This window comes from Pteronotus mesoamericanus, unplaced genomic scaffold, assembly GCF_021234165.1.
Source record: "Pteronotus mesoamericanus isolate MK-2021 breed Mesoamerican mustached bat unplaced genomic scaffold, CSHL_Meso_final contig_20, whole genome shotgun sequence".
Lineage (NCBI taxonomy): Eukaryota > Metazoa > Chordata > Mammalia > Chiroptera > Mormoopidae > Pteronotus > Pteronotus mesoamericanus.
In genome coordinates this window covers 42,288,201-42,304,488 of record NW_026555085.1, presented here as the reverse complement: position 1 = coordinate 42,304,488, position 16,288 = coordinate 42,288,201, and the positions used below count along the sequence as shown (strand labels likewise).

The following is a 16,288-nucleotide window of genomic DNA, read 5'->3' as shown; positions in this document are numbered from 1 at the left end:
GTTCACTGTTGCATCCCCAGTGCTTACCACAGGTGCCTGGCACTTGGCAATTGATAAAATGAATGAATAATTGTTTTGAATAATTCCACTGCTAGGGAAATACTTCTTTACTTATAAAAAGTAACATTTACTATTTATAATGTGTTATTGTGTGGTAGGCATTCTACTACATGCTATACATCTCTATCCATGTAATTGCATTTTCACAACCCTAAAATTCATTATTGCTCCTATTTGGGTCTTGCCCACACCCAAATCAGAGACAGATAAAATATTTAAACTTAGGTCAATGCATTTATTTACATTATTAGCTTTACTTGACATTACTGGCTTCTTTGTTTGTGAATATACTAGTTATGATATATATGTAGCTTATTTTCAAAATCACTTGTCAAAGTAGGAAGTAGGGAGCCTAGAATAAGGAGCAGAGACACAGAATATACTATTGGAAAGGGCAACAGGAGAGCTAATTATTCTCCCTAACCAGGCCCATGGCTTTGGGATTTCACAAGGAAGCCTCTAAAAAAGAGAGTAAAGTCCAACTCCTTCATTTTATAGATGAGACTAGAGGTTTTGCCTTATTGACTGCGTGGCTGAGGCGTGTGGCCAACCCCTAACTCGTAGTGTTGTCTGTTCTCAGTCACACTGCCCTTCTCTGAACATTTACTGAGTGCCCACGGTATGAGGCATTCCGCAGCAGTACGTTTCCCATTTGGCAGCCCCGTATGGATTATTCGCTACTATCTTTCCTTCATATATATATAATATATGTACATATATATATATAAAGTGAATCATATATATATATGTTTTTGTTTTGTCTTTTTTTTTACTTGACCACTTTTAAAACGCTCCTTTGGATGCAGAGTTAAAGAGGAATGCAAACCTTAGAGTCAGCACAGTGGTGTGACCTGGTGAGTGGCGTCACTCAGGTCGCCAGCTGGTCACACAGTGTACTTAAGAAGGCAGTGACTCATTCTGACCAAGGGAGTGACTCCCAGGTAATCTAGGTGTATGCGCAAGCCACACAGAGGGGCGAGGCTGTGGCATTCCATTGACCCCACTACCAGGGCAAAGGGAGGAAACGATTCTGTGCCAGATTCCTCGCCTTTGACTTCTGCTCTGTGTGGTGATCTGCTGTCGAAGGCATTCGGCCAGGTCTCCAGAGCTCAGTCTCTGCACCCGAGTTTATCCTGAATTCCGAGTCTCCAGCTGTCGGGAGAGCAACGTTCCTACTTGGTTGACAGCAGATCCCGAAAGGGCATTTCCACCACAGCTGGTGGCCTTGCACCCCTGGCCTCTGCCCTTCCCTGCCCCCGGGCAGCACCCGTGGCCAAAAGGCCCGCGGGGTCACAGTCCCTCCCAGGTCCAGGGAAAGGCCACAGCTCAGGTGCTGCCACGCGAGGCCTTCTGGGCAGACAGCAACCAATCCTCATGAGGCATACACGAGCCCCAGCCAATCAACAACCGTCTTATTACCGGGCACAGCCCACCCCAGCCCTTTCTCTCTGGGACCCTTCCCGGTGCCTGTAGTCGCGGCTGTAGCTGCAGCCGGCAGCGGAGCACTTCGGAGTCCGGGGTCCGCGGTCCGCGGTCCGCGGTCCGCTTCCCCGCTGGCGCTCTTCGGTTCCTCCTTTTCGCTTCACTGAGAATGCGTCCTTGCGCGGCTGTGTGCCCAACCCGCAGAGACCGCCGGCGCACTTTCATCTAGCGACTGGTAGGGAAGGCTCAGCACGGCCCTACCGTGCGGGAATGGCTGAGGCGACAGTGCCCCTTCAGTCGGGGGCAGCGGGACAGTATTCCCTTTCCAGAGGGTGCGGGTGGATCGCGGGGATGGGTCCCAGGGGCGCCGATACCCGGCTTCGCGCGAGACGACGCGGCGTGGGCGCCGTGCCCGAGATCTGCAGCCGCGTTCCGCCGCCTCCCTCCGCTAATGAATGGTTTTCAGGCGACCGGCTACGTTGCGGGCCTGCCTGACACGCCCTCCAACGCTATTGCTTTGCTAGTTTCGGATAGTTTTCCCATCACTTTCCTGAGAGCCCGGAGGCTTGAATGTGAAGCCCTTCCTTCAGGCTTTTCCCCCTGCCTGGGGCCACAGAATATTAGTCTCCTCTGGGGATACTAATTCTGAATCTCAGGGTGACTTGACTGTGGAAAGGGACCGGTTCTTTTGGGGGAGGATGGGGGAGAGAGAGGATAAAGGGCTATTGTTCTTGTATCATGTTGTCAGGTTCTAAAGTTTTAAATAGTAGGAACCCAATTCTGTGACTACAAATAAGCGTGATATTTTTTCCCCAACAACAATATTCTGCTTCTTATTGAAGGTTTTCTACTTGTGATTTTGGATGGGCTACTTAAACTTCCACACCAATTTCCTCATTGTAAAATGCAGCTAATCATACATACAAGAGCAATAACGAGGTGGAAAGGAGCATTATATTAGTTAATTTCTGTAAAACAGTATGCTTGTACATATGAAACTTTAAAGGGTGGTAGATAATATGTCGGTAAGCCATGGTCGAGTTTGCAGCCCTGTAAAGGTTTGGGTGGAAAGCATTCCAAGCAGAAAGCACTGTAATGTAGTTTTGCCATTTTTCTGACCTGCATACCAATATGTCCCCTTTCCCCCCTTTTTCTTAATATTTGTTAGGCGCTTACACATGAATGAATTGCCTCATTTTTTTTTCCAGAACAACTCAGGAGATAAATAGTTGTTATCTGCTGTCCAAAGTGAGAGATATGAAGCTTAGGAAATTGTCACGTGCCCAGGGTTATTTGGCTACTTGGTGGTGTACCTGGGTGACTAGCTCAGGTGTTCTGAATTCAGAGTCTGAACTTTATATGCTGCAGTGGTCACGAGGCCTACTTGGCATCCTCTTCCTGAAGTCACAAGGCTATTCTTAGTTCATGAAATACAGGCATACTTTGTTGTATTACACTTCACAGATGTTGTGTTTTTTCGCTTGCAAAAAGATTATGATTCACTTTATTGCAGTGTCAGAGAATGGCACGATCAGATTTGTGCTTTAAGACCTGAATTCTTAAGCAAACGTAAGTGGGACTGTGAGCCATTGTTGAGGCCACAGCCTCCACTGGCTCACACCCTTGTGGTGAACCAGTCTTCAAGGTTGAACAGTCACCTGTAGTTACCTATACTCCTCCAATTCAGTTTCTCAGTAACACTTCATCTTCATCACATATGAAGCACATTTTTTAACTTTAATTTTTATTTGTTCCTTTGTTTAAGTTTTGTTTTTCTAAACCAAAGTATTTACCCCTTACTTTTCTTCCTGGTTGCTTTATCTGCAACCAAGCCAGAAACCTGGGAGTTATCACATCTTTCAAGATCCTAAATTTGTCTCTGAATTGCTCATTTTCTTATTCCTAAAAAGGGCAGATAAGGCTATCCATAATCTGGTCCATCCTTGTGTATATATTAGGCCTCACTCATTTCTGTCTTCTGAATTGCTTGTAATTTTCAGAATGGACCAGGGTGATCCTAGCGTTTTTTGTGTTTACTGTTTTCCTCTGCTTCAAATGCCCACCCACCCTGAATTTGTCAGGCAAACATGTATTCATATGAAGTCTTAGTTTAAACATCTTTGTGGAAAATCTTCCCATAGTCCCCTTTTGTCCACTCCCCACTCCTATGAGTCACTTGTTCTGCAAAGCAAAAGGTCGCCAGTTCAATTCCTGGTCAGGGCACATGCCTGGGTAAAGGTTTTGTTGCTGGTCTGGGCGCGTTTGAGAGGCAACTGACTGAGGTTCCTCTCCCTCTTTTTCTCCCTCCCTTTCCCTCTCTAAAAATAAATACAATTTAAAAAAGACTAATCATATTTACAAATAAAAATGAATGAACTATACTGTCATCTAAGTATTATCCATGAACCTATATTTATCATCTTATCTATTTTTGTATTCCCCGTACCTTGTGCCCTACTGTATGGGTGCACTGGAGAAACAGGGTAATGTTGTAGAAATAGCTTGGACTTTACTATTATACAGATCTGTGTTTGAATTCTAACTCCTCTTTTACTGGTGGTGTGATTTGGGTGGTTTACTTAACCTTTCTATGATGTAAAATATTCAATATGTATTAGATGCTTAATATGTGTTTCTTTGTCTTCAATAGGCATTTGTTGAATGCATAAATAAGACTTACACTAGGTGTTGGAAATATGGGCCTGGAATTTAGGAGAGACAGGAGGGCAGGAAACAGATTTGGGGATTATGAGCATGTAGGTGAAAGTTAACATGAGGGATTGAAATTATCCAGAGGGAATATCAAGTAGAAAGGAAAAGAAGACTGAAGATGGAACATTGAGAAAAGCCCGGCATTTAAAGGTCAGGGGAGGGCATAATAATGTCTTTGGAAGAAGTGATAGGAGAGAGATCTCGTGCTTAAATGCTTCATTGGCTCCCTACACTTTCAGCATCCCTTTCTAGATTTCCTTAGGAGAGTGTGCTGTTGATGACTCAAAACGGGGAAGTAAGATAAGAACTGAAAATACCCAAAAGTATTTGGTAGTTTCGAGGTCATTGGTTTCATGGTTTCATTGGAGAAGTATACATGGAAACCAGATAGTGAAGACACTGAAGCTCAGACGTGAACTTTGGGATTAAAAGTGTGTTACCTTTTCATTGCTGAAGAAATAATAGTAATAAAAACTACTGTTTTCTTGAAGCATGTTTGGTGCCAGGCACCATGCTCAGCAGTTTTATTTATCATTATAGTGACTCTGAGGTTGGTGGTGTTGTCTCTATTTTCAGATGAAGAAGTGAGGGTTTGGAGAGATTATATAATTTTTGGAGTTACATAATTGGTAACAGCTGGCATTGCTATATTTGAATAGAAATATGTAGGACTCTAATGAATGCTAGCTTTTAGTCACTTCTACATTAATGTATTAATGTTCATAGTATTTATTCTCTATGTGCTTCTCTGTAGATATATACTTTAGTATGATATTACTTTTATATGTAATATATTTTATTTTCCCTTTAAATGTTTAAATTACATATAGTAATAAATTAGGGAATTCTTTTCTGCTGTATCTTAAATTCTTTCATGTAGGGTTTGAGTGGTTCACCAATAAGTAGTTTGTTTCAGGTATTTTGAAGACACTGAAAATACGATGGCGGCAAAATTTTAGAGCCTCAACAGAATAAAATTAGCTAAATTGAATTTTGCCATATACCATGTGTTCCATTTTTAACTTTTAAATTACTCAAAGCTTTGGTACCATTTTTCTTTATGTCACTTTGTGGTTCAAATTAGTATTTTAAGGGGGAATGATTTTTATAAGGACTATATTATAAAACTTACAGACTTGAAATGAAATTGGAGCTAGAAAGATGAGGAATCTTCTAGTTCTATGCTATCATTTCCTGATGGGAAATCAGAATAGTTAAAAACTAGTTAGATGTAGGGGTTCTGACTCTTAGTATAGTTTGAAATAGGAGTGGACAATGAAGATTTGGAATGTTTCATATCTGTCTGGAAACACAAAAATTTCCCCTATGTATATAGAAAACTCAGGTATGTCCCTCCACATAGTCTCTTAATGACTTTTTCTTTGTCATTCAAAGTATACACACACACACACACACACACACACACGTATGTATGTATATTTTTAAAGATTTTAATTACTTCTCAGAGAGAGGGGAAGGGAGGGAGAAAGAGAGAGAAACATCAACGTGTGAGAGAGACATCGATGACTGATGATTGGTGGCCTTTCACAGGACTCCAACTGGGGACCTGGCCTGCAACTGAGGCATGTACCCTGACTGGGAATCAAACCAGTGTCCTTTTGGTTCTCAGGCCGGTGCTCAATCCACTGAGCCACACCAACCAGGGCCAAAGTACTTTTTAAAAAAAAAAATAAAAAAAGTATTTTGAGGAATATAAGTATTTATAATAGTTTGGCACCTTGGAGAAAAGAATTAACATAGGATTTCTACTATAAAAGCTTAAAAAATCTAGGCAGTTTGAATGAATTGACTAATCATTTAAAATCCAGAGGACAAAATTACTGAAAGGAGAAGACAAATAATTAGAAGATGTTAAATGAAAAGATGATGAGAGATGCTTAGTATAAAGTAGTACATTCTAGATATATAAAATCTCTAATATATTGGTAGTTACTTTGCTTACAGGAAGTAAAGAAACTGAAGAATAGTAGGTTACCAAATAGTTGACAAGTGATATTGTATTTCTCCATCTGAATAAGCAAAGAAGATAGGGTAGCATATTGCAAAAATAAGGTAGAGGCTTATATATGATAACTGAGTTTTCTATACTGTGACTCACCAATCAGTATATTAGCATAGATTTATATTTTTTAGAGATTTATTTTTGAATAGGTATATATGCACATAGTAAAACATTAAAAAGGAGTTCGTAGTAAAGTCTGCCTTCCATTCCTGTCACCAACCATTGGTGCCCTTCCTTAGAGCAACCACTATTCACCATTTTCTTGTGTATTCTGCTAGACATCTTTCATAAATATGTACAGATAGTATTACAAATGCGTCTCATTTTAAGAGACATTTTACAATATATCCTTTAGATTATTTGATATCAGAAATTACATAATTGGTTCATTCTTTTTGATACATGAATAATATTCTATTGCATGGTCATACCGTAATTTCTTTTAAAGATTTTTTTCCATGCTTTATTATCCTAAACAGTGATGCTTAATACAATGTTCTTGTATTATGCCATTTCACACATGGATATATTTTTATGCGATAAATTCCTAGAAGTAAACTTGTCTGGATCAGAAGGAATGTAATTTTACATTTTGATAAATGGTTTGCCAAAAAGTTCATATTTTTTTTCCGTATGATGGCTCTAGTAGTGCTTAATTGTCTTTAACTCCATTTGAAATAATTTTGTTAGGTTGTATTGTGACAGCTGTCATATTAGTGTGCATTTTAGGAAAAACTTATCAAAATTGGTGAATTTTTGTGCAGCCATTTTAATATTGAAGATGGAAGGCAATACACAACATTTTTGGCATATTATGCTTTATTATTTAAAGAAAGGTAAAAATGCAACTGAAATGCAAAAAAGAGTTGTGCAGTGTATGGAGAAGGTGCTGTGACTGAATGTGTCAAAGTGGTATGTGAAGTTTCTTGGTACTATTGACATTTAGGTCAAACAGTTCTTTGCTATGGGGCTGTTTTATGCCTTGGAAGATGTTTAGCAGCACCCTTGGCCTCTCCGTACTGAAGAAGCCAATAGCGGGAGATAGCTGACATATTCTAAATACCCAAATCAATAAAGTTATTGGTGAAAATGAAAAATGTGTCTTTTATGGGAAAAGTGAAATGGACTTTTGGCCTAGTATTACTTAATTGCTCTCCATAGAGGTGTTACTAATTTATACTCTCACCAACCATGGTGTAGAGTTCATGCTTCCCCCACAACTTTATCAATACATGGTACTATATCAACCTTTTTAATCTTTGCCATTCTGATAGGTGAACAATGCTAACGGTGAACAATGCTAACTCATAGTTTTAATTTGTACTTCTTAAATGTGAAGTAAGCCTCTTTTCTTTTTAAAAATCCATTTAAATTTCTTCTTTTTCTTGGAGAAATGTGGTCATGTTCTTTGACATTTATAAGTTGGTCTCTTAATTTATAAAGACTATAAAGGAGGATTTTCCTCCTTTTTTTAATCTTTAAAATTTTTTTCATGTAGGTTTTAAAGTGATTGAATTTATTAATTTTTTGCTTATAACTTTTGGATTTCACATCATACTTAGAAAGTCCTTTTTTTACATTGAGATTATAAGTCTCCTGTATTTTCATCTAGTATTTTTATGTCATTTTTTATGTTTGTCTTTGAGCCATCTAGAATTTATATTTGTTTAAGGTATAAAGTAAGTATTTAAAGTTATTTTTTTCCATATAGCTTCCTAGTTGTTTTGATATCTGTTCTTTAATCCTCATCGCCTATGTTGAAGGACTTTCTAGGTAGAGGGAACATTAATTAGCACAAAGTCTGGGACTTAGTAAAAACTAAATGATAAGAGTGTTGGTTATTGTGGTGGTGGTGGTTCAGTTTAGGGGGTAAAGTTTTGGGATAAGAGTCCTATGAAAATGGTAGAGTCAAGTGTGTTTATAGCTTGTGGGGGACATAGCCAGAAGAGTGTAAAAATACAGGAAAGAAGGCATGAAAGTTGTGAAAGGAAAGAGGTAGACCCTAGAGTATAGCCTAGAGATTGGCCTTAAACATAAGACTGGAAAACAGGTGAGGATGACTGATGTATAGATATATCAGTAGAATATACTAGATGTGAAGGTGGAAGTTGTTAGACTTTTTTTTTTTAATAGGAATTAAAGGCAATTAAATATGGTGGCAGTTGTATTGTAAAGCACTTGAGGAGAGTGAGAGATTTTGTATTTTTGACTCTCTCTTTCCCTTTCTCTTACAGGTCACCCTTGCAATTATGGATATTTAAAAGTATCAGACAGTGTGGAGGGGGAGTTCCCCTCCTCACTCCCCCTTGGTGCTTGACTCCAGGAATAATTCATAAACTGTGGAAAGCTTTTTTTCTAAAAAAGAACGTGTATTTGATATAAACTTTATAGTGCTATTTATAATTTTTTGATTTAAGTGCCAAAATCAATTGTATGAAGATTTATAGTTTTATACTCTTGCCTTGAGGGTTTAAATTATAATCCTAAGCAGGCCATTTATTCTGTATAAATTTTTCTGAATAGCACCTTTGTGTCCTGGCTTTTTCATTTTTTAAAATTAGTCTAATCTGACTATTCTGAAGACGCAAGCAGTATAAAAACAATTAGGATGAATTCTTCCATCCCTGACTGCACATCAAAGTGTCGGTCCCTGAAGCATGCTTTGGACGTCCTTTCTGTGGTAACCAAGGGGAGTGAAAACCAGATTAAGGCCTTTCTCTCCAGTCATTGTTATAATGCTGCAACTATCACGGATGCCTTTGGCAGAAATGCCCTCCACCTTGTTTCCTCCTGTGGGAAGAAAGGAGTGTTAGAATGGCTTCTTGAGAAAGGAGTGGATCCATTGTTGAAAGACAAGGAGTCAGGATGGACGGCTTTGCACAGAAGCATATTTTATGGACATATTGATTGTGTGTGGTCTCTATTGAAGGTAAGTGTAATTTGTTTTTGAAACTATTATGTTTTTCTTGAAAGAAGGAGAGTAGACTATATCCCTATTTTACCCGACCAGAAATTATGTAATCTCAAGATATTCTTTTGATCCTGATGTTTTTGGTAATATATGGGCAGCAGTAGCCAGAGAGCCATATTAAACTAATTCAACTTAGCTCATAACTGGTTTGGAACAATTAGTGCATCAGATGCTTCTGCTGAACCACTTGTCATCTTGTCCTCCTCATCTCTTATTCCAACCACAACTGCGGTGACCAGTTGTGCGCAGGCTTCTAGCAGCTTTCTCTAGGTATATTCTGCATTTTTTTTTCTGGTGTGTACCGCATGCCTCTTATTTTATGCCCCAGAGCGTGGCAAACGCATGACCAGTCAAAAGTACAGGACAGTTAAAGCCCCTGTAGAGCAACTCTCCATTAATGAAGAATGGGAACTGGTGGTTAATATTTCCTCTTTTGTCCCTTGATTGGACAGTTATTCTCTAATATCTTTTAGAAGGTCCCCAGAATGTCCTTGTCAGGTCATACCCTAGCCTCCTTAATAGTGGCCTACTCAATAACACATCTTTATATTGGTTTTTCCTCCTTCCTTGATTTACTCTTTTGATCTCTCACCACTGCTTTCTAGGATGTCTTCCCAAGGAAATTACCTGAATGCCAGTCTGTCTTGTGCTTTGCTTTCTCAGAAGACAGTCAAAACAAACAAAACCAGTTTTCTATATTTGCAGACAGACATCTCCAGTAGTATTAATAATGGAATAGATAGATGTATGTGAAGTCCATTTGCTCCTTGTTGTAGGGCACTGGCATGAAATACTCAGGCTTATAAACCTGTCATATATGTAGATGTTTTTTAATAAGCTAATGACTTTAGCTACTGTTTTGGTGCTATATAAGGAGTTGATTTTTAAACAAATGAGATAGACTACACACTTGTCCTCCTACTACCTCTAGAGTTTAAGATGTGCATATTGAAGTGTCAGAGCCCACCATTTCTAGGGAGCGCTAAAGCCAAAAAAAAAAAAAAATCCTAGTTCTTTATTCAGGTTGTAGCTACTTAGGGTAATGCAAATGTACATAGTCTAGTAATGTAATATAGTAAGTCTAGTGTCCAGTTGGTATGAATAAAGTTTAGGACAAATTGATGGAACTTACAAAATAAACTCTCCAGGGATCTAAGTTTCTGGGATCCATTTGTCATTTATAGCTTGAAACACTCTGCCCTGGAGCCTGAACTTCATATTCTGATAAAGACCAAGCTCAGGTCTTCCCATATGGATTGATTGATTAATTTTGATTTAATCTTTATTGTAATTTTTTTGCCATTAACACTTAGTCCCCTTATACCCCCCACTCCCCAGTAATCACCACACTGTTGTCCATGCCCATGAGTCCCTTTTTCTTTTTGCTCAATCCCTCCACCCCCTCACCGCATCTGCCACCCCCCACCCCACTGTCATCCTGCTCTCCGTCTATGAGTCTGTCCTCGTGTTTCTTGTTCAGTTTATTAGATTCCACATATGAGTGGAATCATAGGGTATTTGTCTTTCTCCGAATGGTTTATATCACTTAGCATAATGTTCTCCAGCTCCATCTATACTGTTGCAAAGGGTAAAATTTTCTTCTTTTTTATGGCCGAATAGTACTCCATTGTGTAAATAAATATTCCATAGTTGTTTTATCTGCTCATCTGTGGATGGACATTTGGGCTGTTCCATATCTTGGCGATTGTAAATAACACTGCAGTTAACATAGAGGTGCTTATGTTCTTTCAAATTAGTATTTTGAGTTCCTTCAGCTATATTCCCAGAAGTGGGATCATTGAGTTGAAAGGCAGATCCATTTTTATTTTTTTGAGGTATCTCCATACTGCTTTCCACAGTGGCTGCACCAGTCTGCATTCTCACCAATAGCGCAAAAGGGTTCCCCTTTCTCCACATCCTTGCCAGCACTTGTTTGTTGATTTATTGACATGATAGCCATTCTGACAAGTGTGAAATCTCATTGTGGTTTTAAATTGCATTTTTCTGATGATTAGTGACATTGAGCACCTTTTCATATGTCTAGTGGCCATCTGTATGTCTTCTTTGGACAAGTATATGTTCAGGTGCTTTGCCCATTTTTTAATTGGTTTGGTTTGTTTGGTTTTTTGGTGTTGAGTTTTATAAGTTCTTTATAAAATTTGGATATTAACCCATTATCAGATGTATCGACAAATATTTTCTTCCGTTCTGTGTATTGTCTTTTGATTTTGTTGATGATTTCATTTGCTGAGCAAAAACTGTTTAGTTTGATGTAGTCCCATTTATTTATTTTTTCTTTTATTTCTCTTCCTAGGGAGATATATTTGATAAAATATTGCTGTGAGCAATGTCTGATATTTTGCTGCCTATGTTTTCTTTCTTTTTCCCTGGGGTATGTTTGTGGCTGCTTTTGTAGATAGTATCTGTGTCCATGCACTTCTAAAATGTTCTTGTAGTGACATTGTATATATGTGTTTTTGAAACTGAAAAGGTCGGTGTTTGTGCTGCCTGTCACTACCAGAACCTATAAATAAGTAGAGGCAAGGATTCTTTATGGGTGCTTTATTCAAATGGCTGGCAATCTAAGAAGACAGTGTGGGTTATATACCCTCGAAAACCATCTTAACTGCTACCTATGTTTTATTCTATACCTATGTTTTATTCTACGATTTTTATGCTTTTGAGTCTAATGTTTAAGTCTTTGATCCATTTGACTTTATTCTTGTGTGTGGTGTAAGAAAGTGGTCTGGTTTCATTTTTCTGAGTGTGTCTGTCCAATTTTCCCTTCACCATTTATTGAATAAACTAACTCTAGCCCATTGTCTGTGCTTGCTCCCTCTGTTGAATAATAGTCGACTATAAAGGTGTGGGTTTATTTCGGGGCTCTCTATTCTGTTCCATTGAACTATGTGTCTGTTTTTATGCCAGCACCATGCTGCTTTAGTATATTTTGATATTAGGAAGTGTGATTCCTCCACCGTTGTTCTTCTTTCTCAGTACCACTGTTGCTACATGGGCCCTTTTGTGGTTCCTTAGAAATTTTTGAAATATTTGTTCTAGTTCTACGAAATATGTTATTGGAATCTTGATAGGAATTGCATTGAATCTATAGATTGCTTTGGGTAGTATGGACATTTTAATGATGTTAATGCTTTCTATCCATGAACATGGTATACGCTTCCACTTATTCGTATCTGTTTTAATTTCTTCAGTGTCTCTTAATTTTCTAAGTACAGTTCTTTCACAGTCTTGGTTAGGTTTATTCCTAGGTATTTTATTCTTTTTATAGCAATTCCATGTGGATTTATTATGTCTAACTTTTTGAAAACAGTAGTTAAAATACAGTTTTAAATTTATTAAGATCTTGGATCACTTCTGATTTTTGTTTTACTTATTTGCTCACTAGCTTGAGTATTTAATGTTCATTGACAATCCTTGTGAAATCAGATATTGTAACCATCTGGAACATAGTAAAGTTAATTTACAAGTTCTGTAGTTAGTATACAAATTCTATACATATTGGTTTTAGTTTATTAGAATCTATTGTTATGAGATAAGAGGGGATTTCTCTTTCCTGAGTAACCTCAAACAAGGTATGCCAGCATGTCAGAGTTTAAAACCTTTATGGTTCACCTCACCTTGTAACTATCCAGGCAATCTTTGTGTGTGGACAGACAGTGATGGCTCCCACCAATTAAAATAGAAATGAGTCTTAGTAATTACTGAATGCCTTACTAAACTACCAGAAAAATATTAGAAGTTATTCTTGAAAAGGAGTACATTTTATATTTAAAAAGCTGTAATAAAGTAGCAGTGATATGAATTGAACATAGCTCTCCTTTCCCACATTATAATTTAAAAGACAGAAAGTGTGGTGATAGGGAAAGGGTGTGCTAACTGCCTTAAATAAGTGAGAATGTTCTATTTCATTTGAATTTTAAGTGTAGAGATATAAAACTATAGATTACTTTAAAATCATTCTTAAAACACACACACAAGAGACCAAAAATAAGGAATTCTATACAAATTTTAAGGAAACCCATGAAAATACCTATCTCACAAATAGAAAGAATAGAATTGTCTTAATGTCAATAATCGATAGAGTAGAATCCAAGGCGAAAAGATATGGAGAATAGTTGATCATAATATGTTTAGGAACAGTAAATCCTAGTACAAGTATTTTTCTATCATTGCCTTGAAATCTTTACAGCCATTACTTGGACACAGAATATTGTTCTTTGTATACCAAAAAGTGTATGTATGTGTGCATGCACACTAACACAGACTCAGAGCTAGGGCCTTCTAGGCAGCCAGAATTCCCTTACCATGGAAAACTTTCACATCTAGTTCATTTTGATTTTAAAAGTTATTTATTCATGTTTTCGAGTCCTTTCTTAGTCAATCAAGAATTGGATATTTGAGTGCTCTTAGTTCTGTTCTGTGTGTAAGAAAAAAATGTGTATGGTCATAAGAGATAATTGTTATTAAATGTTTACTTTTAAAATGTGTTTATGTGCTTAATCATCTGGATTTTTAATTAAGAATTAGAAATTACTGATTATAGGTGGATGGTTATAATACATACAAATATATACACACATATATATTTTTTTCATTTTTAGCACGGTGTTAGTCTGTATATTCAAGATAAAGAAGGCTTGTCAGCTTTGGATCTTGTAATGAAGGATAGACCAACTCATGTGGTATTCAAAAATACTGGTAAGAACATTATATATATTCATATTCCATTAAGGTAGAGCTTAGACAATTTTAATGAAATTTTATTCTTGTTAAAATATCTGAGGAAATTTGTGTATGTATATCTGCAAAGAAGTTTGGTATATGTTGGTTGGTAATTTTGGTTCTATTCAGAACATTCCTATTTATTTTGTGTTTTTCAATTTTAATCTATGTCTGTAAGAGTAAAAACGGAGCCTAAAGAGGGAGATATTTAGAATTGAAACTACTGTAAAGTCATTAATGTGTATCCAGAAAGTAATATCAACATTTAAGGTAGAGGGGAAAAAGGAAGTGATTCTTCTACCCACACAGTTTTCTAACTTTTTTTTTTAAATTTTATTTTAATTTATTTTTTTTTCAAATACATTTGTCTCTGCCTCCCCCCCCACCACTTTCCCTTCTAACTTTTGTTATCCCTCCAGTTTGTTTGCCCCTTGAGCTCTGGAAATGGAAATTGCCTTTAAAAGAGAAAAGATTTAAATGGGATACTCTATAATTTGCATTTAACTAGTGATCAAACTAAATAAGGACTCATTCTTTTTTTAAAAAAAATTTTTATTTCTACCTTGGATATTGTACTGCAGGTTACAGTTATAAAGGAATTGTGCAACTTCCAAAATGAAAATGAAGATTTATATCATAAACTTAGCTGTGATTAAGTGTTATTTCAGTTTAATGGGTACCCTAATCGGTAGTCTTGTTTTGCATCTGTCAAGAGAAAAACTTTTGAAAGTTAGTGTTTCTGTAAGAACAGTAATTAATATCACATTTGCTTCATTTATAACCTTTATATATATGTTTTAATAACATTTTATGTTTAAATAACTGTATTCTTTTCATGGGGACTAAGTGGATATGGCAGGGGTTTTTTACTCGGCAGTTAAACTTTGGCTGCTAAAGAAACAACAAATATTAGATTGCTTACATTGAGATCGGTCAGTGCTGATTTGGATTTTCTGATTTCTATTTCTAGAATTATATACTAGTAGATTAATTATTTAAAAGAGAGTCTTGGCAACACCTTTCTAAATATGGTAGTTAAATTAGTTCCTGTAGAGAGTCATAGAAGGTAAAATGATTAGTGGGATATAGCTATAATTGAACTATACTAATATTTATTTTAAAATATAAAAGTATAAAAACTAATTTTCATTTTAGATCCTACAGATGTCTACACTTGGGGAGATAATACAAATTTTACCCTGGGTCATGGAAGCCAGAATAGCAAACATCATCCAGAGTTGGTGGATCTGTTCTCCAGGAGTGGGGTTTATATTAAGCAGGTATTTTGAAGTACAATCTAAGTACTTTTAGAGATTAAAAAGAACTTTTGTATTTGGTAGCTCATCTTTTCATTTAGATTATATTAACTTTGCTGAAGGTATGATAACATATTTGAAAGAAGAAATCAATAAGAGAACTTTACTAATTTATTTTAGATTTTGTTAGCCTTAATCATATTTACACCATGTACAGTACCACAAAACTGTGAGATAGTTGTCAAGCATTGTTAGAAATTATAAGGCATTAGACGGATATTAATTTAATTAAAAAAGTAGAGCTCCTGTTGATTTCCTACTTTTTGCTTCTGTTTAACAAAAATTAGAGTTCTTCAAGTTATTTCTCAAGTAAATTCATTGTTGAAACTCAGTGTTACTAGTTTAGGCACGTGAACCGGAGTTCTTAAATATAAGTAATTGTAAAATTAATTGACGTAAGTGTAAAGGCTTGGCCTTTGGTCTTCCGTCATTATGCTGTCTGTTCTCTTCCCCTTTTGTGGGGGAGTATGCTGACATACCCATCTTTCTCTGTACCACTTTGTGTGTGTATGCATGTGTGTATTAAACTGAACTTGAATAGGCCTTCAGAGTCCTTAAAATGGTGTTGCACCCATCAGTAGTCACTAATGGTTGATCAGAGTTGGGACATTTAGTAAGATAACCTGTTTTCTTTCTTTTCAGATTTTATGAACTCAGATTTTTTTTCAGGAGCAGGGATTTTTATACAGGAGTGAAGGAATGACAGTTACAATAAGAAACCAGAGGCTGATTGTACCTTCAGATCCTAAGATATAGGTGCTATATAAAAATGGAGCATATTCCACTTGGAAGGGTTGTAGGTGAAACAGTACACCCAAAGAGAATGCTGCATTTCAGTTAAGGCTAGGAAGTGAGAGTATTTTGTGAAGAGATTAAGGATGTAAAGTGTTTTTTTTTTTTTTTAATTACTGAATGAGGGTTGAAGTTGAAGCAGACACTATGGACAAATTTGAAAGGAAGGAAAACAGTCTAATTTTCAGTCGGAAAAGAGGAAGCAGGTTTATGGGAATATTTACTGAGCATCAGTTATAGGCATTGGCT

General features: G+C 36.8%; 1 protein-coding gene across 3 annotated transcripts in view; it reads left to right on the top strand.

The window, feature by feature from the left end:
* Positions 1 to 1,512: 1,512 nt before the first annotated feature.
* The window catches only part of IBTK (inhibitor of Bruton tyrosine kinase), a 122,083-nt gene continuing 107,307 nt past the window's right edge, over positions 1,513 to 16,288 (top strand). For all 3 annotated transcript variants that reach the window (XM_054569658.1, XM_054569657.1, XM_054569656.1), the window contains exons 1-4: positions 1,513 to 1,717; positions 8,452 to 9,146; positions 13,811 to 13,907; positions 15,087 to 15,211. In XM_054569658.1, coding sequence (XP_054425633.1) covers positions 8,826 to 9,146; positions 13,811 to 13,907; positions 15,087 to 15,211 — 543 coding nt within the window. In that variant the 5' untranslated portion in view covers positions 1,513 to 1,717; positions 8,452 to 8,825. The remainder of the gene's footprint in view (positions 1,718 to 8,451; positions 9,147 to 13,810; positions 13,908 to 15,086; positions 15,212 to 16,288) is intronic.